This window comes from Drosophila teissieri, chromosome 3R (genome assembly GCF_016746235.2).
Source record: "Drosophila teissieri strain GT53w chromosome 3R, Prin_Dtei_1.1, whole genome shotgun sequence".
In the NCBI taxonomy this organism is placed as follows: domain Eukaryota; kingdom Metazoa; phylum Arthropoda; class Insecta; order Diptera; family Drosophilidae; genus Drosophila; species Drosophila teissieri.
Genome location: NC_053032.1, coordinates 31,724,714 through 31,747,442, shown reverse-complemented (window position 1 = coordinate 31,747,442; position 22,729 = coordinate 31,724,714). Strand labels below are relative to the sequence as shown.

Genomic DNA, 22,729 nt, shown 5'->3' with positions numbered 1-22,729 from the left:
TGTTTGAAAATGCTCTTTATTTAAAACTCGTTTATGGTTTTTCCATGAATAGTTATCCTAAAGTCGCAACTATAATTTCTAGTGATTGAGCGCACAAGTTTTAAGTCGTATTTGTTGCGTTAAGTAAACTGTAAGAATCATAATACATAATACCAGATTGGGATTCCGTATAAATATCAGTTGATTTCTTCACTGGAAGTCCGTTTTGTTATACGTTGGAACATTGATCCAATGCCTTATGACTACGCCTATATCCTAGTTAAGTGGCCTTAGTAGTTAATTAAGTTTACAACATTTCGTGGGGCCGCAGAACCGCGCTGTCGGGTTCCTCAGAGGCCACCAACTCGTTTTGAAGATTGCACAATTAGCCAATACATTTGATTCCAACTTGTTGCCAAGGAAATGAACAAAATTATACTACGGACTTTGAGTATTAAACAAAATATAGCTATGTACAACAAAAAATAAAAAAACAAAGGTCTATATAAAAAGGTTCAACAAAATCACAAAGAGAAATGAAAAGTTCTAAAGTTGCTTGCCTTACGGATCGCATGCGGATCCAGTAAGCGGCCAGTCGAATTGTTTATAACTAAAGCCGAAAGTCATTAAAGTTCACTGAACTGTGTGCGTTGCTTGGTTGGGCAAAACTTATTTCCTAGCCTAGGTAAAATTACACACTAGTTTTGCTTAAAAAAGAGGCGTTCTGGACGGAGCAAGTGTTAGAAATAATATTGCTTACGGGTTTACATTAACTAGACTACAGCATTTAACTAAAAATCGTTTTGAGTCTGGTGTTGTGTTTGAGTGCCACGATTGCTATGTTGCTTATGTTGCTATGAAGTATTCTACAGTTCAGAGTTCAGAGCTCGCTGCTTAAGGTAAAACGTTGTTGTGCGTTCGTAGTCCTTCCGCAACTCTTCAAAGTCCTTTAAAGTCTTTACGTTGCAGTTTGTGCGGTGGAGGCCAAAGCCAAGGATTTGCCCTCCGCCACAGCGCAGGAGGCGGGCGGGGTGGGCGAGGGCGACGGGGAGATCTGTATCTCATCCTTGATGATTACATCTTGTTGGAGGCTCAGCATGGCGGCTGCAGCTGCTGCCGGGTTGGAGGCATCGTAGCCACCATCGCTCAGTTCCGCCTCCTGATCCGCATCCTGGTCTTCCGCATGCTCCATCTTCACGTCAGGCAGGATAAGCGAACTGTCCCGGCTGTCAAAGGAGGCGTTTTGCTGCTCCAGCTGCTCGGCCAACTGCCGATGGTAATGGTCTTGCTGCTGCTGATAGATCGTAGCATGCATGTCCCCTGCAGCCGCTGCACTGATCAAGTACTTTAGGGGGCTGAAGGCTCCGATGTCCTTCGGCGGCGTAAAGTTCTCGTGGGTCATCTTGAGGTGGTTCTTCATTTTGTCTGGTCGCGAGAACTCTTTGGAGCACACGGGGCAGGGGAACACCTTGCGATGCTTGCCCTCGTGGTAGAGAAAGGCGTGTCGCTGGAAGCTGTACTTGTTCTTGAATGTCTTCTGCATGTTCTCCTTGGCGCACTCGGTGCAGCGGTAGACGCCCTCCACGACACTCGCATACCGGAAGAGGTCCAGCCCCCGCACGGACATCTCCGTCAGGTGTTCCGCTTGGTCATCCAGCGTCGACTGCGCCTTACGCCGAACTCTCCGCCGCTGAATGGGTCGCTTGGCGCCCTTCTTTCCACTTCTAGGTGTGGGTGGTGGTGCCGTTGGTGTCTCCGGAGCAGGCGAACCTTCCTGCGCAGGTGTGGCTTCCGCTTCGTGACCCTGATAGCCAGGCAAACCAGCGTTCTCGTCAGCCAGGGTTACCATTTCATGATCGGGCTCATCGCTCTTGTCCTGTTGCTCATTCACGGACAGCAGGTCCATGTCGTCATCCATGAACTGGCCAGCACTCGAGGGAGATTCCTGCTGCTGCTGTTGGTAGTAGTCGGTGGTGTTCAGCATGGAGTTGTTTGCCGCCATGTGGAGCAAAAGCTGGTGGTGCAGGCTCCCACTGCTGGCCACCTGAGCGGCCTGCTGCTCGGCGGCATTGGCCAGCGAGTGCAGACCAAGGCAGGCGTTGACCTCGTCCTGGTTCTTCTTCGGGATCTCCTTGGACTGATCCTCGACATTTACGGCGACATTGGGCGCCACTGCCACCGTGAGCCTGGGGGCGGCGGGCACCTCGGGATCCTTGGCTCCACCTCGCAGCTGCTGCTTGAGCAGCGAGTTGCTGTTATTGCCTCCCGCCACCTGCTTCATCTTCGGCTTGGACTTCGTGGGCGTCTGAGGAGATCCTTGCTGCGTGGGCGTTGTGGTGTTGACGGCGCGTATCTTCAGGCCCAAAATAGTGGGCAGGTGAACCGGAGCGGAGTCCCGCTCATCGCTGATCTCCAGCAGTGAGATGGGTTCCGAAAGGGAAGTACCACCGCCGCCTGAAGCCGCTGCTGAGATGGTCGTCGAAGAGGAGCCGAAGAGCCGCTGGGAGAGCTCTGGAGTGGCCTTGGTTGGAGTAACTGCAATTAAGATGTTTCATGTATATGAGTTATTTTGTTAGTTTATAGTATTATTTAGTCCGGACCCAATAAACACAATTCCTTGGGCGGAATTTCCCAGATCCCAAAAATTGAATTAAAACAATCAATTTTGTGTTTCAGAACTGATTTTGTTTCGAGTGTTTTTTGCATTGTGTATTTTATTTTTCTTCTGTTGGTCAGTTTTAAACGATAATATAAATGATCTGCTTGATTAATATTGCGTGTGATTCACTATTTAGTAATTATGTTTAACGTATCGTATGATATATCGTAAAGTGTGTGTTTCGTAATTAGCTAATTTAAACGGAAACCATGTTTACCAACAATTTCCAGACAATTTTCTCATTTTCACATGGAAGTTTTGCCTTGCATTACGATTCTCTCATTCTTATCTTTCATTTTCTTTGGGCATCAAAGCATGACTCTATATGTATGTAGCTATATTCCTCGTTCAGGTTTCGAGTTTGGACATTTTTGTTTGAAAGCGAGAAAATTGCTGAAGGTTTATAGTTGTTGAATGCAAAAATATATGTAAATATATATTCATATAAAAAAGTAGACTAAAAATACAGTAAAATATAGTACAAACAATACACATACAAATAAATATGCATGACCTGTTTGATTGATTGTTTAAAATTAACGCCAAAAGAGAAGTTTGGAAGATTGGATCGTTTTGGGTGGAAATATATATTTGCGATATTTGATGTTAGTCTGTGTTTGGGAGACGGCGGCTTACTAACTAAATTGCACTAGCTACCACTAAATAAAGAATTAAAAACAAAATTATTTAATAAGTTAGCGTACGCAGCTTGTTTATTATTTGATTGCGCTTAATTTTGTTTCAATTTGTTTTCTGTTTCTGTTTCTGTCAGTTGTTTGCAGCTATTATTATAATAATTTTTTGAATGTTTCTCATGTCTCTTAGTTCTCGAATTGCAACAAATTTGAACGTTTTACTTGACTGAGGAATTACGTGTTGTCTACTTTTCAAGTTCTTTATTTTGTTTGGAGATCGTTTCGCATTAACAACAATATCTTGCAATTTTACACTCTGTTTTCTGTGGTCTGCTGCGACTGCTCTGTGTTGCTACTGTTGGATTTCAACTGCTTTTTGTTTTGTTTTGTTTCCTTTTTGTTTTGTTTTGTTTTTGATTTTCATTTTCTTTGGCGATAATTTAAGCCTCCGATATACAACATAAATCGTTTGATAGATAAATTAGGTTTACTTTATGCTCATTAATATTAGCGTTATCATTACAACTATGGTTGCTGTTACTATCTGTAGTTACACTTTATCGACGAGCCCGGCGAAACATTTTCAATCTTTCGCCGGGTTTCGGATGTTACGGGGGGGAACGGTGTGGGTGAGCGGGGTGTTTTGAGGGTGTGTTGAGGGGTGTGGACGGGTGCTGGGGGCCCAACGACCTTGACCCAGACCCGGGATTAACTTTTAACTAGCTTCATTTGAAGGCAACAAGGTAGATCAGCGCTCCCTCTCGCATGATTAACATTACATTGATTCTCCTGCTCCTGTTTCTGTTTCTCAGATTTCGGCTTGTAATAATTGTATAGCATTAACATTAGCATATCGAACATAGTGATATTGATAAATTAATTAATAGAACTACAGCTAGACATACCATTCAATGTTTATATATATTATTTATATAATTATGTATAACATATCCGTGTGTGTATATATAGTTTAATTATCTAAAAGTGCAGGTTTAGTTTCGGTTTTTAGTGTAACTCTTGCCCGGATACACTCATACACTTCGCATATAAGGCCGCTCTGGTGTCCAATAAAAAGGCAACCCCTAATGGATGGGTTTGAAATGTGTCAGCCACAAAACCTACTTGATTTTGGGCCTTTGACTACGCGCTAATAAAAAACGATCGACAAGTGGTCGGCGACCGGGGATAAATAATAATGGTAAATCTTAAGGGTAGTTGGTAGGATTAAATTAGCATTGTGTTCTCATCGGGTCTTTGAAAAGGGCTTTAGAAAATAAGTGTAATTGTAATGGTAACTGAAAAGGTAAATTGCACAACATAAAAACGTCTGCTGGCTTGGAGATTTCTGCAGCTCCATCGAAGCCAAGTAAAAAACTAAAAACAAAATCAACAAAAATCTACTTTAACTTCCCTCCCCCCAACAACAACAAAATCCCGAAAAAATCCGAGCGCCTGGCGCTGCAACATGCTTCATCCAATCGTTAGCGGGTGCCTCAACCTTCACTATTTCTTTGAGTGTGTGCTTTTTTGGGCTTGGTGTGAGGTGTCTAGAGATTACTGCGCCGCAGCTGCTGGTGCTGGCGGTGCTGAGGAGGCCGTCATCGGACCCAGGGATCCGCTGGACGAGGACGTCGACGAGGAGGAGGAGGTGGATAGCGCATTGCCAGTGGCTGGCAGCGACTGATTTGAGTTCTGGCCACTCAGATCCGGCGGCGGAGGCGTCGAGGAACCCGAAATTCCCAGTGGCTGGCCTGCTAAATTCGCTGCCGCCACGGTGGCCAACGCCGTCGAGGGATTTTCGATCTTGTGGATGATTTTCACGTGCGCCGTCATGTTGTCCTTGCGCGTAAACTCCTTAAAGCAGAAGGGACACGGGTACACTTTCACATTTCGCTTGTGGGAGGTAACATAGTGCCGGCAGAAGTTGCTGATGTGCGTGTAGACGCGGGAGCAGACTTTGCAGCGGTACGTATGCTCGCCCTCTTTGGTGCAGTAGTCCCTCACTGAGCCCTCCGCCTCGCCCTCGCCCACGTTGCTGCTTAGATTCAGCTTGGTCTTCACGGAGGGAGTTCCCAGTCCAGCACTCAGGTTCGGCGTGCTTCCGCTCAGACCAGCGGCCTTTAACTTGAATCCGTCGTTGCTGTTGTAAATGTCGAGGTATTCCTGGCTGGAGAACACAGCCGGCTTTACATCGCCGTTCTGTTTGGCCAGTTTTGGCCGCTTCTGGACGCGCGGCTTGACCGAGGCCGTGGAAAAGGAGCCGGCAGGCGAGACCAGTGGCGTGGAGGCGGCGTTGACCTTGCCAATGGGCGTCAGTTTGGGTATGCTGACCATGCTTTTCACCTGCGCCCCACCAGCCGCCATTCCGATAATATTAAGCTTGAGTCCGCCGCCCGCTGCCGCCGCTGCTGCTGTATCCGCCTGGTGTTTCCGTTGGGCAGCGATGAGGAAGGCTTGTTGGCGCGCCTGCTCGTTGAGGTGGCTGCCATCCGTTTGGTCCTGCGTGGGTGAGCTGTTGTCGGTGAGCGGGTTGTACTTGAACTCTACGGGCTCGTCATATTCGTCCAGCATAAGTTGGGGTTCCATATATGATGTGTCCAGACCTTCGCCGTCGCTGTCGTTTCCGTCTAAAAATTGTAAATAAATAGGTTAACTCTGTGCTTTCACTGGCCAATACTACTTTTATACGCCACAATTATCTGCAAGTTTTTTTTTTTATTCTTATTTATTGGACACACAAAGTTTAAAGTTTGGCAAAGCAACCTCTCAAAATGAGTTTTTCATATTAATTAATATTAATCTTTAAGCTTAATCTTTAGCTTTAGTTTACAAATATCTGGCGCATAAGTATAGTATAGTATGATATGATATGGGTGTAGATTTGAGTGTGCAGGATGTATGCGAGAGAAAGGCAAAACACATGACGCGAGCGAGTGAGAGAAAGAGTTTCAAATCGGATCGGAAAAGCTATAGGGATTTCAAGCCATTTTCAACGCGTTGCGAGTTCGAAAGTTTTTCTTTTGCTGCTTTTATTGACAGTTTTCAGTTGATAATTTTCCTGTTGTTGTTTTTCTGTTAATTTTTGCATTGTTTCGAGGAGATGATCGGAAATGGACAACAGAGATCAGCATTTCCTGGTGAGTGATGGTCATGAGAGGTGGCGAATTTGTTTCAGTTTCTGGAGTTATCTTGCTACTTTTGACTTTTTGAGGCGCGGTAAATTTGGACAATTTTTTAGCTACTTGTATGTATTTCTTGATCATTCTTATCACGTCGGCCATGAATCCCTGTGAGCTCAACCCGATTCTCAACTTCACAATAATCTCTTCGTCAGCTGGTGGATTTGCATTTCTTGGGCATCAACTGCATTAGCTGGTTGTTGGGGACACTCACCTGCCGACGGACGGAAGATGCCTCGAACGTTGCGAATTCACTTAACAATTTTCGTATTATTTTCTCACATTTTCTTTTATATTTTTAACATTTTCTTGTATATTTTTCACTGAGCGGGGGAGAGGAGAAACCGACGCGAGTTATTGCTATTAGATTTCTACTACTTGAAATGCGTAAAATCCCTTTTAGCTTTTCCGATATTCGCAGATGAGATTGGTCGAATGTGGTTATGTGACTTCAGCCTGGCTCTGTATTGGATTGAGTTGGATTTCGGTATATGTCTTTGCAGGGTGCACATGAGAGTCGACTTAATAATGGTTGATGGTGCATTGTCTTAGGACTAGGCAAATGATCTTACAACTATGAAGGTAATGCATCGCTCTACCTATGCGGGAATGTATTGGTAAAGAGGACTCACCGGAAGTGCTGTTGTCTTCATGGTGGCTCACTACGCGGTGATCCTTTGAGTTCTTTGATCGTTTCGAGGGCAGAGAGTCGCGACTTTCCTGTGGATGGGAATAAACGAAAATGAATTAGTCACAAGGTATATTTTTGCAGGACGCTTATTGTCTTAAGTGAAGTTGCAGTGCAGTGCTGCTTCTTAGGAAATTATTGCCACACTTACATTTAGATCATCCGTGTGTCCCGCAGTCGGCTGGTTGTCGTCGGAGCCATCGTCATTGCCGGAGTAGGACTCGTTGCCCAGTTTGCCGTTGCCTAGATCGGAGGAGTCGTTCATCATGTTCTCGCGATCGAAGTCGTCGTAGTCGTTCCCCGTGCCATTCGAGCTGCCAGATAGCTTCCGTGGTCTGCCCCTCTTTCGCTTAGGCATCAGGGCCGAGCTGAGCAGCGATGGCTGCACCGGCAGGGTGGGCGTGTTTCCGGCGTTGGCGGCACTGGCCAGCAGACCGCCGGCCTGCGAGCGATTTCGCTGGGGCACCAGATACGGCTGGATGCGCTGCAGCTGGGGAGGAGTGGGTGTGCTCTCAGAGCCCGCCGCGCCCGCTCCTGTAGCTGCTGCTGCCGGCGAGGGCTTGTCGTCGTTGACCTCGGTGAGGCCCTTGATGCGCAGGCTCTCGGCCACGCGCAGGAATGCAGTGAGTCGCTCCTGGTCCACTGAGACCTCGCCCCTGTACATGAAGTCTAGCAACGACTTCATGTCCGAGTAGGGCACATCCTTAAGTATGACAATCGGGTGCTTTTCCGGATGATTTACAAAGAGCGCATTGAAGTAGGGACTGCAGGCGGATAGCACCATCTGTGGAGAATCAATTAGCTTAGTTAAAGTGACGAAATGTAAACTAAAAATGTTCTTATCCTCAAAACTACATTGCTTTATGAAAATTTAAGATTCTATTTGTTACAAATGAAATTAATTTGAAGAGTCTAAATTGACGGTCTTTTTCTGATTTTGATCATTATTAATTACACAGTTTTAACCACCCACCTTGTGTGCCTTCAGGTATTGCCCCTCGACGGCCAGCGTCACATCTGTGAAGGTTTCTGCGTGCAACAGCTGGTCGAAGACGGACAGGAGGTTGCTCTGGTGGTTGTTCCACCGCAGGCAGAAGCGTTGAGATGCCATCTTCATTGGGAGGCTGTGGTTGCGTCACTAAGCGATGTGCGAGTGAGTGTGTGATCGCGGTCTATGTCCTCATGCAAGTGGGGCGGTTTGGGAGCCCTGCGTGCATCAAAGGTCCTTTCGTTGTCCTGGGCTGGGATTCTTACTCCTTGGGGCCTGACAGCTGCTAAAACATATATTCCAGAGCGTGCTGCAATCAAGGGAAATCCAAAGGTTAGTTCTAGGATTTCAGTAAGTGGGCCTTTATGCATAAAACTATATTGTAAGTTAACTATTTGGTTTGGATATTCAGTTTAGAAGCATTTTCTGTTTCATACTTTCAGAGAAATAAAATTAAATAAAAGAACTGTGGTTTGAAAACGAGGGGGCAAAGTATCCAAGTTAAAGAAATTCTAGATCTCGTCATGATATGCGATCTACCCAAGCTCCACTGTACATTCGCCTTCTCCAAACGCAAACCGCGTAGAGTCCTGCAGCTGGAAAATGCTCTGCTGGCGCGCTGCCGACTTCCAATTGAGTTTAATTTAAGAGTCGACCCCAAAGGGTCAGAGACGAGCACATTATGCAGGCCCCGATGAGGAAAAGTAAATGAGGAAATTTCAAATGTGTTTCAAATGGGCAGGCAGGCAGGCAAGAGCAGCAACAACAAAGCCACGCCACAAGCACTGCAACGGCTGTGTGCGTACATGCGTGTATGCGTGTGGGAAAGAGAGCCCGCGACTGGAATGACAGCAACAGCGTGAATGACTTGGAAACTTGCCAAAGGGTGTGGAATTAGGAGAGCAACAAATGGAACAGGCTGACTGGAAAACTTTACAGGCCTGCCAACTGGAAACTGGAACGAACACGACACAAACACACACACACACGCACTAGCCTTAATTCCATCAGAGGAAAGTCACGAAAATGGAATATTCGTGGCACGTTTTTTCGAGTCCCCGTTATCTCACTTTCGGCGATCGCAATTCCAACAAAAAAAATCCTTGTCTTGAAACCACGCTTCCTCTTGCTTCCTCCACTTGCTAAATATTTGCCGCTGGCGTTCTTATCTTATCGCCGCAGCAGTTTCAGTTGCTTTGTACACTTAATTGAAAATCATTCCCACTCGCCCACGAAATTCCCATGTCGTCTTCCTGGCACACATGCACATGAATGTGGTTTCTTTAGTTTGCTTTATGTTTTCCACGCTTCTATTTTGCTGTCTATGCTTTGCACTCTTCGTTTGTTTGCAATTGTTATTGTTTTTATGCACTTGTTCAAATCAATTGAGAAACCATTCAATGTGGGGAGAGAGCGGGAGAGATCAGCACGCACACAAACACACACTGGCACCGCCAAACAGTTACTAGAAAAGCTTAGCGGGAAAAGCTTTTTTCGCCTGCGCGATCGCACAAATATGTAAGTGTATTTCTCACTAATGGCTGGCTTTCAAATGGAATTGTATTGTTTTTCTGCCACAAGTTGCTGAGTTTTTATTATTTCGTTTACCGTTGGTGTGAAATAAAGTAAGAGCGAGTTCAGGAGAGAGGATCAATTCCAGTTGACACGTCCTCACTCGGGAAAGACTAGCGAGAGACTGAATAAGTCAAAGTCCTCGACGCAGGAAGCCGACTGCGCTGCCGACATTCGCTGCTCACTCACCCCCCGTCCACAGGCGCGCGTACACACATACACGCACGCACACTGCGCCTGATAAGAGCGGATGTTTTAGGGGTGGGCGGTTGCCTGCGGAGAGGAGATCACTTTACAGGGGACACGCACACATACGCTCTGTTTTACACCCCCTTTGGGTACGTGTACGCCTTCAAAAGGAGACGGAGATACTGAGCGAGCGAGAAAGGGCGGTTTCTTCGGCTGGGGGGATTATATCGCAGATATCGCATGTACAAGGTCCTAAATAACTATACAGCCTTCCATTTTCGCTCCTCGTCACTGCTTTGTATACGAACACATATACTACTATATGTATATGGAAGTTTGCAGATTATTTCTTAAGTTTGAATTTCTGTTCTTAGAAATCTATCACTATATATGTTAAAAAAACATTATAAGCACCTTGTTAGAAGTTTGAACTTATTTTTTGAATACACTCATAAGTTTCTCCACTTGTTAATCACATTTAAAGGGTTACTAGTGCACTGCCCGCAGTTGTTAAACCGAAATTACTATTCGCTATTTCTTTCGCCTGCTTCCTTTGCACTTTTTTCATTTAATTTTAACTTGTGGAAATTTTCACAACTCGGCGCGAGAGCAAGAAACATATAGAGAGTGGGGGCGCGCGTGAGCGGAGCGGAAGAAACTCTCTTTCTGGCAGCGGCGCGTCGTCGGCAATTTTTCGTCCGTCTTGCTTGACACCAATACACTGAGTGAGCGGCGATCCTCTGGCGATCCGATCGGCAACTGGGCTCCAAGTTCCCGAGCGCCAAGGCAGCGCGGTCGACGTCGCTGCCATCGCTGCTTCTTCTACTTCGTGCACACACACAACTCGGCAAATCCTCCTCTCTCGAAAGGAACGCTCTTGCTCACACACACACGCGCACAAACAGGCAATAGGGCTGCGGTTGGTTCGTGGAGACTTTTCGCTTGGTCCCCGAGTCTCCAAACATGAGAGAGACCGAACACTAGAGCGAGAGAGCTGCTCTTGCTCTCTTGCTTGCGCCTTTGACTTTTTGAATTTTTAATTTCCAGCAAAACGGGGTTAAAAAGAAAAACACGCTGGAAAAAAGCTAGGAAACCGCCGACAACAACAACAAGAACAACAACAACGGCAACGTTTCGGGTGTGCAACAGTTGATGAGTTGTTGTATCCCCCGCGTTTTCCCGCCGCTGTAGAAGTGCATTGTAGGTTTTGTTGTTGTAAGGGCAACTTTCTGGGCTGGGCTCTTTATGGAAACCATTTGGGGTTGGGCTGCAGCTTTGCTGGGGTTTTCCAGGCCTCCGAAATATCGGAAAGCATGTGGAAAAGCGAGAGCCAGTAAAGAAGGCGTGGTGGACGTACAGTGGATACTCAGATAAATAGACTGAGGCTTGCATTTTGAATCTATTTTTTTTAAACATAGGTATTTGTTAAACATGCAACACAAATCGAAAAAATATGATGAGGATCGCAAGAAAAGTTAATTATTCATCAAGATACATTAATAAGTTTATTTCAGGGCCTATAATCTGTAAGTGACTTTGGAACTAATTATTTCCCAATCCCTTTTCAAGTTAGGGGTGTTCCACTGCATGCCTTTGTGCTGGTTGGCAGGAGCGTTTTGCTGATGTTTTTTTAGGCGAGGGATTACGTAAGCGGGCTGTAAATTCTACAAGTGGATTGACTCAACAGCCACTGGGGATCGGATCCTAAGCAACGAGCTTTGAGCGCAGTTCCCTCGCTCTTTTATAATTTGTTCGTGTGTTTTTATCCTACACACCTTGGTGGGTATTTTGTTGTTGTTTTTGTCTATTATTAACTGGCTGAAGGCGTAACGGCAGCAACAACAACACAGCACAGCTACATCCCCACCCCTTAGCCCCTTGCAACGGAAACGATCGTTTCGCCTAATAGGCTCTCACACACACAGACACACACAGCGATGGAGCTCCCCAGCCCAGGTGAAATAGCAACAAATGCACACTCACACACACACACACACACCCAGGCTAGACAACTACAACAACAATAAGGTAGTCACTGAATCGTAAATTCCTGTTGCTGTTTCTCAGTCGACGTCGCTGCCGCCGCCGCTGCCGCTGCCGCTGTTGTTGTTTGCCTTGCCCTATTGCGTGTTGTTGGTGGTGTTTTTTATTTCATTTTTTCAGACTGTGTAGTTTTTTCTACTTTTGAGTGGCTTTTGTGGAGCTTTGCCTGGGATTGGAACTCTGACTCTGACTCCGACTCTCGGGTCTATGGGTCCATTGTATGGGCATGGCTGCACGGTGAGAAATAGGATCAAAGGCCATTGGGGCGCAGTTACTTAGTTACTTTCGGAACCTGCATCCCATCGGATCACATCAGCTTAGAATATAGAATACATCATTAAATTATTTAGGACATTGCAACTTCTTTTGAATATATAGAAATCATTCATATACATATAGATATGCGATCAGGTTGATCCTCACTGCGCACCTTTTTTCCCTGTGCAGTGGGGCTGCGCCTTTGCCATTGTTGTTGCCGTTCTACTTAGTCGCTGCTCTAGTCTAATACGTGTAAACCGCTCTATCTACGCTCCATGACTTCCTCTCCCCACTCCCAACTCCCCACTCCACAGAAGGGGGGTGCGGTGGGGGGAGTTGGCAGCGGGGAGTGCTCTCCTGCTTGAATTTTATCAGCGAAAAGCTACAACAATAAGTTCCGTGGGGCGGTAGATGCATGTGTGTGTGTGTGTGTGTGTGTGTGTGTGTGTGCGAGAGCGGAGGTTGGAAGTATAATCGGTGACAGGGCTCACAAATTAACGATGCTTCCTCTTCTTCTCCCACAGACCACGATGATGATGTTGAAATTTCAAATTCGGCTGGGAGTGAAAACGGAATTTGTACATTGCTCGGAGGAAGACCCGTTTGAAATGTGGCAGTGAGGATGGGCAGCGGGCAATTATAACGAATGAGTTTCCCAATGTGGGATTTCCACAGCCAGTGAGGGGTTTGAGATCTGGTACCTCGCATATCCCATGACAGCTTGGTTTTTATATGATATTCTTCCTTGGAAGGTCCTTGGATAACAATTTGAAGCCTTTCCTTGACTCCCAAATTATCACGACTAAGGGTCTTGAGTCCTCGTGATATGAGAAATAGGAGGATATCGAGAAGATATCAGACTACTATAATCATATGGAGAAATTCAAATAATAGAAATGAATATCTTTTGACATTCAGAGCAGCAGCTCTTTATCCGCGACCATCATGCTGAGTCTCTCGCGGCACAAGGTTTTCGATTGTCTAGCTCTTAATGAACCTGTTTATTTATGGGCGTTATAGACCCTTTGGGCCTCGGAGGTTGCCAATTGTTACCCAATATCTTCGGCTCCAAGTGGGTTGCTGGCTCTAGCTGTTGGCTCTGGGGCTGTTGCTGTGGTCGGAGTCTCGTCTGGCGGGGGACCTTCTATATATCTATAGTGTGCAAGTGTGTGTGTGCGTGACACTTGGCACATGTGGCCCACACACAATCGCAACAGTCGCCCCCGCAGCATGTCGAACTATGTGAAAATCCAGCACACTGAGCCGCCGCCGAGTCAACCGAAAACCACCAGAGCCTGTGATTTCTACATGCGTGTGTGCTCCCCCTCCCACTCCCCTCCCACTCCCCTCGCCATCGCCATCCCCCTCACCCTGCCCCACCCTCTGGCAACAAAGTGCGTGAGATCGAGGGGGATGCAAGACCGAAGGGGCCTTTGGTTTTTTTGGTTTCCTCTAGCGCTATTTGTGCCGTGTAAACAGCAAAAGCCACTGAGTTGGCCCAGAGAGAGAAAGAGAGGCACATTAGCTCTCCTAACGCTAAGGCGTGTGGGTAGTGGTGCCAGCGTATCTGTGTTGATGACTGACTAACTGAGTAACTGCTGCTAGCTGCTAGCTGCTGGCTGCTGGCTATGTGGCCGGATTCTGGTGTTCCGTCGACGCCAACGGCGGAACAGGTATCGCAGGTTGGCACCAAACACATGTGCCGACCGCCTGTTCCCCTTGCCCCCCCGCCCAACGACCCTCCTGCTTTGACGCCTTCCTGCCGCCGATCGCCGCGTCTGGAGCCTAAAACCTCCCAAGTCCCTCCTTCTGCACAGAGAAAAACGGGGTTCTAGGTCAGCATTTCGTCAGAATTTAATTAATTTAATTTTGAAATATAAAATTGTATTTTGTTCATTGTCCCACTTTTTGACATTTCTTTGCAGTACATAGATTACTCTGATTATTTCCAGTGTGTGATTCTTCTAATGCCGCTCCCCACCCCCCTCCTCACCACTCCTTCTTGGCTTACAAATTGTCGCCGCTGGAAGCTCGGCTTTTTGTACTTTGGTTACATTCATAACTCTCCTGCTCCCCTGCTCCCCTGCTCCCCTGCCCCCTTGCTCCCCCAGTCTTCGCTCTTCGGTCTTTGCGCACCGTCTTCGCTCTTCCCAGCGATTCTCCCCGCTTCGTTTTCTAGCGACGACGCTTGGCTGTCGCTGTCATAAAGTCCCGTTGTTGTTTTTGTTGTTTTTGTAGCTGCGGCGGTTTCTAGCGCTTTCTGCGCCTTTGTTCGCCAAGTGTAAAATTCCTTTGCACGTAGGCACCCAAAAGAAAAAGCTTGGCTTAAAGCATAACAAAAACAGAAACGGAAAAAATGAAAACGCAAACTGGAAAAAGGTTAGCAGCCAAGCACGTAAGCCCCCCAAGAGAAGGGGCTTTCGAGGGGCCGTTGTCAATGCCACACCAACACTCGCACCGTAGGACTCTGGCTTTCGGACCAAGTCTCCCCCATGGGTTTCAAAACTGTCATTCAAGTGTAACCGAGGTTTCAACACACACTCGCACACTCACCCACCCACCAACGTACTGGGATGTAAATACATACATGTGAATGTACATTGTATGTGTATAATTTCATTCATAGAGAAATTTAATAATAGACACGCCATAGAGGAATCCCCGCGAAGCACCATGGAGATCATTCGAGATTTTTTATCGCAATTTATGACAGCCATAAGAATTGCAATTAATTCACATTTCAGTTTTTAAGCCTTTTTACCCGTCAGTATGTGTGTAATATAAATACTATGCAAAAATGTCTAGAGAATCTAGAGAATGATGGTCAACGCATTATATATCGATCCACTCCGTTATCTTCATCAAAGTAGCAATAGATCGATAGCTACGTAAACTTATTTATTGACATTTCGAAAATACATTTGTTTACTTTAATGTATTTCTTAAAACCTGATTTTGGCCGGCGATTTTGCATTTTATAGGTTGCCTTAAATTAAGGTGATTAAGTAAAGTTCCTCTTTCCAGATTTCGAGAGCTTTTAACAATGGAATACTTTAATATTAGGTCCGCTTCAACAGGAGTAAGTATTGGAGTATATTTTCTATAGAAAACTACAATTATGGTAGGAAAAATGGAACCGAAAGTCTGTTTGCCCCATCGTGCGTGTAATAGCAAAAACAACAGCATGTCCCCAAAGATACATAACCACATGTCTGTAACACATCCGATATGTGGACGTGTGTATATCTGTACTGGTTCCAATCATACTCGTATAAGGCAAACATTTGCGGAGGAGTGAACGCCAACGAAAACAACAAAGAACCGCTCTGCTCTTCGGCTAGTCAACTATGAAATGAAATGGAATGAGTTTGGGGACCCGGGTGCCGGGGGAGGGGCAGCGGAAGGGAAGGGATGGGGCTGGTTTTTGGGGGAGGACGGGGAAAAACTAGTTGCCCTCGGTCGGGTGAGCTCACCCTGTCGATCGGCGGGATCTGGAAGCTGGGAAACGGCGACTTCCAATGACTGATTTGTGGCCATCGTTAGAGGGATATTGATTTATTTCCGAATTGGAAAAAGTTACTGGTTTTTTATCCAAAACTTTATTGTTTATCTACATATGAGTTACTAGACGGCATCAGCTCAGCATGTGGCTCAGGCATTTTAGTGTTTCTCTGCGCACTCAGTATTTGCCTCTCTGTACATTATTTTATTTTTCTCGAAAAGCCTAAACCACCAATAGGCGACTTGTTTGGGCCGTGGATTACCAAATCGTTTTCGGCTGTCATTTGTCAGGCGAAAATGCAGTCGCTCACAGCAGCGCCATAGAAGGGCGTCTCTCCTCGACGGTCTTGCAACACTCCCCCCTCCCTGAGTAACCACTCCCCCAGAGCCCCTGGCTGTCAGCATTATTGATCTATGCCTGCGTTTTTGGTTTGCTGCGAACGCTTCACGCCTCGACCCACACAGTCATTTGCCCTCGCGTTCGCAGAGCTTTTTATGGCGGTGTCCTTAATTTAGACATTCGAAATGCGGGTCACCGCCGGACGGGGAAAGTTCCGCAGCTCAGCACTCAGCATTCAGCACTCACCACTCGGCACTCGCACTGACACACTTGGTTGGCCACTCGACGACGATCCACCAGCGCTCTCCACATGGTCACCACATCACCAAACCACCAGAAACCCTCAAAAGTCGCTGATAATTGCGAAAAACAGTACTTTGAATGTTGGTGTTGGAAGGATGACTCCAGTGTTAGTATGATTAATTTTAGGAAACTGAGGGATAGGCGATAAAGGTCCCAGAACAGGCTTGTCCGCGATTTCCTGCGATTCCCACCGATTCTGGAGAACGCCACTTCATCAGCTCGCGTGCTGTGCGTATGTAGCGTATGTTTGTAGTTGTCTTAACCGCGTTGCGCTGATAAGACGGACGAAGGAAGTACCTCCACGATAGCAGTGTGTACACATGCATGTACTTTGTCCGTTGGGACACGCCAGATAAAGGCAGCAGCTCCAGAGACCTTGTCCCCCATGATTCATGCCTGATTGACTGCCCTTTTCTAGGAGCTGCCACAATTTCGGCCTCATGGCCGCTGAGAAAGCTTTCTTCGCTCTGCTGCGATAACAGCGGCGAAGAAGAGAGAATCGAAAGAAGAATGCCGGCATTCTTCGAGAGCAACGAATCACACAGGCCCATGTGTTTGTTTGGGGCTTTCTCCGCGGGGAAAACTTAAGTGAAATCAAATCAGATGCCTCCTTCGGTGTGGCATCGAAAACTCAACTTTTTGGTTGATTTACGCCCCAAATGCTGGTGGCATGGGGCGTTCTTCCTGCCGTCGCTGGTAGAAAACTCGCAACTAGAAAACTCGCTGCGTATATTTATAAACGACCCAGTTGTGGGATCCAGCCAGCGATCCTCTGACGAAACTTTTGAAAAACAGCTGCAGCCGGCCATGCGGCGATATCCCCTCGAAGGCCCCCCGCCCCCATCGAATCAAAAAGCTAAATGAGCCACTCAAGTGGGGAACGGAGAGGAAGGCAGGGCCTAGAAGGGGGCGATCCCGAGGATCGTACGTTTGAAATCGCCTTGATCGGCTGGGCAAAAAGCAACAAACAAAGGAAGCGATACACAAAGGCCGAAGCAACAGAACAGTAAATACGTAAGTGGGGAGTCATCTGGGCTATGCCCATTACTGTTAGGATGTGCGATAAGAAACTTGAGCTATTATTTATATACAACGAATTAATAAAGTATTATTTTAAGCCATAGACCGTTTTTAAGGCAACAATCTCAGATAAGTGATTTGAATTATAAAGACCGCACCCTTGACGTCGCTGGCTAGTGTGCTCATATCCCCCTTCTAGGATGTTGACTAAGGGGTATGCCCAGAAAAAGCACGCAGTGTGCTGCTTTCTCCTCGTGCGTTTCGTGGGCCTCTGCCCCAAGGCGCTGTCGCTATCGCGGTCGGCGTCGTCGTATATTTCACTTTTTAATTTTTTATATTTTTTATAGCGTTCTCCTTGCTCTCCTGCCGTGTGTGCGAGTGTGTGCGTGCGTCGATAGTGTGGTGTGTGTGCGAGTGTCATCCCCATGGTCTCCACTTCCACCTCCTCCTGCGCCCCTTGCGCCTCCGCCCACCTTCCATCACCCATCACCCACCACACCGCTGCGCACTCAATTAAGCTTATCGCGCACTGTCCGCCCGTGTGCGTGAGTATCTGTGTGTGCTTTTTATCTGTGTGTGCCTTGTATCTGCGCCGTTTTGTGGGGATATCTGCGTGCCGCTTGCTGCTTGCTTTTAGAGGTGACTTTCCTCGTCTGCGCTCCTTGGAGGCTACGAGGAAAACATCTCTGCCCGCTTCTCGCTTTCTGTCTTCCCGTTTGCCTGTGCCTCTCCTCCTTCTCCTTCTCCTCCCACCACCCACACACCCCGCCCCAGCCCCATTCCCTCGCCCTGGGAAGCGCGCTGCTGGTGTCGTGTGCAAATGGCCCCAGCAGCGGCGGCCGCAATCGAAAAATCCTCTTTGAGAGGATTAAAATATACACACAGCTTTTTTCTTATTGTCATGTGCTCTTTGCTTCCCTGCGAGCGCTACAGTGGGGCACATGCGATGATTTTGGGTAAAAAGGATTGTCGACTGACTGCATAATAGTTATAATACATTTCAGTGCTGAGCTCAACATGAAATTTCATCGGAATTACATTAAGGACTGGCAGTGAAATATATTTTCCAAGCTAGGACTATAGGGATTGATTGTTATTCCACTTATGAAAACAGAAAGGGTAATGGGGAATGCAATCACAGCTCCACTGTGCCCCAACCTTTGTCCCCAACCTCCGGTTGTCCCACAAACGGACAAACGGAACGGAACGGACAACGTCCCCTGGCAAAGCTTAAGGGTAGCAGAGGCGTCGGCAGCGCTGCTTTCAATTACATTTCATTTGCATTTCGTAGTGTGCTGTCTACTTCTGTGTGTTTATTTCTTTTCGCTGATGTTGCCTTTTTCCGCACAAACACATCGGCGTACTATAAGTTCGCCGCAGCCTTAAGTCGAATGCCTGGCCGGCCATCCGCTCTCCTTTTTGAAATTCGCTTTTGCGCTGGCCGTTCGGCGAAGAATGCAAAATAGGAAACGGCTGGCAGATGAACACATCAGCTCTTCAGTTTTTCAGGCACCACAGGGCGTATACTTGACGCGGACATTGAGCTGCGCCGGCAGCGGCAGTGGCAGCGGCAGCGACGTCGACGTCGTTAATTGAATTAAAGTGCATGCGTATGTATGTTTGTAAGGCCTGCAAAAGGCTTAAAACGGTAAAAAAATATTTAATTTCAGCAAGCAGGCGGAAATTGTGAAATAAGCCTATCCACGTGTTTGGGGTCGGAAAATTTCCAGAAGTCCTTAGATCTCTCCTCAAGTTAAATTATGTTTTATTTGGATAATATTCTTGTAAATTTGTAATATAAAATGCATGTAGTGTATGATCTTTGATCTTTGGACAACGGTAACTATATCCGGAGTCCAAAGGGTTACCACTGCCTGCTGGTTTCCATCTTTTGCTTAGCTTTTTTTGGCCCATTCTCTTTTCGCGAAGATTTCTGCCTGAGTTACAAAACATATTTTGGTCACTGACCTTTTCTGTTTCTTGTATTTTTCGTTGATTCCTCATTTTTTTGCTGACTTCTGAGCGGTTTTTGTTTGTGTTCCACTTTTGAATTTAGGTTTTTGCAGTAGTCGGAGTTTTTGTGCAGATTGCTAATTAAAAAAGGAGATATATGGGCTACACGCGCGACTTGTGTACTATCAGGATGGGCAATCGGAGCAGCAGATACCCGAAAGCGAAATACCTGGCGTTCTCCGCAAAAGGTGATACAAATCAGAAATGCATTCAACAAAAATTTCATTTAACGCCACAAGCCCCGAATATGAAAAGGAGTATCGTATGGATCAAAAGATATAAGAACCACATGAATACACACGGCGCACAACAGACATTTACTTAGCATGGCAGCTGGCACTTGCGAATGAAATAAATAAATATAAAATCATTTTAAATAACAATAATCAAGGAATGTATTGTGTAAATTTGGTTCCGAAGAATTTTTGAATACGAAAAAGGGGCAGAAAATTGACGCAAAATGGCAGATACATTTAAGTAGAATTTGTGAAAGAGTCACGCGCACTAAGCCAATGCACCGGAAAAAGTTGGTACATTTCGCCCAATAATTATTATTCGGAACATATGGCGTTGACTACTATGACTTCACTTTAGTAGTGCAAGGCTAATATTTTTCGCCCTGTGTATTTACACAGGAAGGAAGACTGAGAGAAGAATAGATAGGAGAGCTTATGCTTTTCCCATCCCCCCACCGATATTGCGTATACGCCACTTGGACGTTTACTGTTTCGACTCTTTCTGGGTTTCTACCAGCACCAACAACAATGCACATGCTTAGATCGCTTTGGCGCTGTTAGTCATGTCATCCTCTTTCTCTTTTCCCTCTTTCATTGCTGCTTTAACCGTTTCGATCGCCGGCTAAACAACAGTTATAATTCGAGCATAATTTGAAGTGAGCGCAAGGTGCTCACCAGTGTGTTTGTGTGTGGGCAAACAAACAGAAAAGCTTTCGCGGAGAGCGGGAAATGTATAGTAAAGAGAGCAATAGCGCTGCTCTTGTCGTTTCATTAACAAAACAACCGCAAAATTTATGTGTGATCAGAGACTGGGCATTCGTTTCCTTTTCGCCCCAATACAAAATAATAATTCATGATTTTTGTTGTTGCTGCCACTGTGTGAAGTGGGTTAGCGAATTAAAAACAACGACAGAAGTAACAAATAAGCACAACAAACAAAGCCAAATGCTGATCGGAGATGGAGATTGGGTTTTGGGCTGTGATCTCGATTTGCATAATTGTCTTTGTGGCTTGGAGTCGCGCACAGGTGCAAGTGCAGAGTTGCCCCTTGGCCAGGGTTGTCAGGCTTCCGTCCTCCCAGGAATAGTAATAGTAAAGCAGCTATGCATTTATGTACCTATTTACATATATTTGGGAAAATACAAGTGATCAAATAAACCTAAAGCCGAATTACCCAATCAATATACTGAATCCAAATAATTTGTGCAGTGCAAAGATGTTGCGTACATGCTCATTCACACATTCACTCCATTGGTTCATTCAGAAAATCACTGAGGCCACCGCATGTATTGCAGTCACTGGAAGCCACCAGAAGGCACTGGAACTGGAAGACTGATCAAAAGGGGTGCGCCGGGCGAACGATGACTGGATGTGGAAGTGGGGGATAAAAAAGGAAATGGGCAACTGCAAATGACAGAGATCACTGAAGCACGACCGACAAATAAGCGGCGGACGTATCTATGTATCTAGTATCTGGTATCTAGTGTGGCGGCATTACTCCCCATGTGCCGTATACGGCTTGTGTGCAGTTGTATCTGTATCTGTACCACTATCTGTGCAAGTTGGATACAAAAGCGTCTTTCCAATAGGCGTAGACTCTGCGTGTGTTGGTGTATGTACTGAGCGTGTGAGCGGGAGATTGTTAGAAGAAAATGTATCTGCGAGGCTTTTAAGACTCTCCTATAGTAGCTTCCCAAGACGACCCTTGTGTAGCTTAGATCGCTTTAACTTTCGGTTGCCGATTTAGTCATCAATTCTTTTCGACTCCTACGATGACCTATTTAAGGTATCCCAAAACAAACAAATTCACTTACTTAAGTGAAATCTGAATTAAAATAATCAGAAGCTAATCAGTAGGGACTCCAGAAACATAAGTTAGTTTTACCCAGCACTCGTAAGCTTAGGAACTTTTTGAATCTGAATCAATAAAATCCTTATCTGAGATTCAAGAGATTGAAATAGGAATAGAAATACCCAAACATGTACTTTATATTTAAGCACTTGATGCTTTGACCTTTTTCGAAGACAATTTCGTGGATAATTTCACCACTTACCAATTCTACGTAGATTCTTGGTAATCCGTTTTGCGGTTTCTTCGGCGGAAGAAGGCTTGCAACACTCGAGAGCACTTGTTGTTGTTGTTTCTGTTTCTTCTGTTGTTGTTGGTTACACGTAATTGGCAACCGAGGCGAACACGGAGCCGAAAGCGGATTGCGAAAAGGCAAAAGGCAACGAAATCAGCTGAGGAAACGCCGCGCACGAACCTCCAATCAGAACTGAAACGGCAGGGATGTCGACGTCGACGCAGAAGCCATTTTACCGCATTTGTTGTCCCTGAGCTGAGCCCCAAAAACGAGAGAGAGGGAGAGAGTGAGAGGCAGAACGAGCGCCGCAGAGAGCCCCTAAGGTGGATACACAAAGCCGAGCCGAAGCCTTACCGAAAGCTTTGATCACACGACACGAACTGAGCTGGGAGTAGCATGGAATATGGGAATATGGGAATATGGGAATTGGTAGTGGTAGTGGGCGGTATTTGTTGTGCTCCCGTTTCACATTGCTGCTCTCCCGCTCGCAGGGCGCAAAAAACGCAAGTGGATGTGGACGGATGAGCGGACGAAATGGAATGGCAAGAAGCGAACGTTTGAATGGGGCTCCAAATGGTTAAGAGCGCAGCGCAGTCGCCGCCGGCAGCGAGAGCGAGGGAGAGCGCAGCCCCAACTTGACATTTCCATTTCGCCGCTGCGTTGGCGCTCTGCCCTTATGCTCTCTCGTCTCCCGCTCTTCCGCTCTCCCGCTGATAAGCTGGTGTTGAAATCAAGTCTCCTGCGCTCTCGCTCTCTCTCACCGCCGTGACCTGCTGCTCCACCTCTGCGCCCACCACCCCCCCTCTCTTCTCTGCTGCATCAGCGTATTACGAAATATGACAACAATGCAGTTTGGTCGTCCTCGTTTCCATTCTGCCGACGCAGCGGCTTCTTCGTCTTCTTCTTCTTCAGTCCCATCTTCAGCTCTCTGCCTGTGCCTGCTCAGCATAAATGCCATCTCTCCGCTCTCTTTGGGGCCGCCGGAGTGGGAGAGAGGGAGGGAGAAAGAGAGAGTGGGTGGCTGGTGTTTGTTTGTTATTTT

At 46.4% G+C, this 22,729-nt stretch overlaps 1 protein-coding gene across 4 annotated transcripts; it reads right to left on the bottom strand.

Annotated features, from left to right (window-relative positions):
- Positions 1-23: 23 nt before the first annotated feature.
- Positions 24-22,244, bottom strand: LOC122622262 (protein tramtrack, beta isoform). Of its 4 annotated transcripts, XM_043800585.1 has the most exons (6): positions 22,042-22,244; positions 21,658-21,942; positions 8,114-8,438; positions 7,292-7,924; positions 7,085-7,172; positions 24-2,514 (listed from the first exon to the last, which is right to left on the bottom strand). In XM_043800585.1, exons 3-6 carry the CDS (start codon positions 8,255-8,257, stop codon positions 938-940), a joined length of 2,442 nt encoding a protein of 813 aa, XP_043656520.1. In that variant the 5' UTR covers positions 8,258-8,438; positions 21,658-21,942; positions 22,042-22,244; the 3' UTR covers positions 24-937. The 4 variants fall into 4 exon arrangements, with proteins under 4 accessions (XP_043656520.1, XP_043656521.1, XP_043656522.1 ...); XM_043800586.1 differs by lacking the exons at positions 21,658-21,942; positions 22,042-22,244 and adding an exon at positions 10,304-10,625; XM_043800587.1 differs by lacking the exons at positions 21,658-21,942; positions 22,042-22,244 and adding an exon at positions 9,737-9,838.
- Positions 22,245-22,729: the final 485 nt, after the last annotated feature.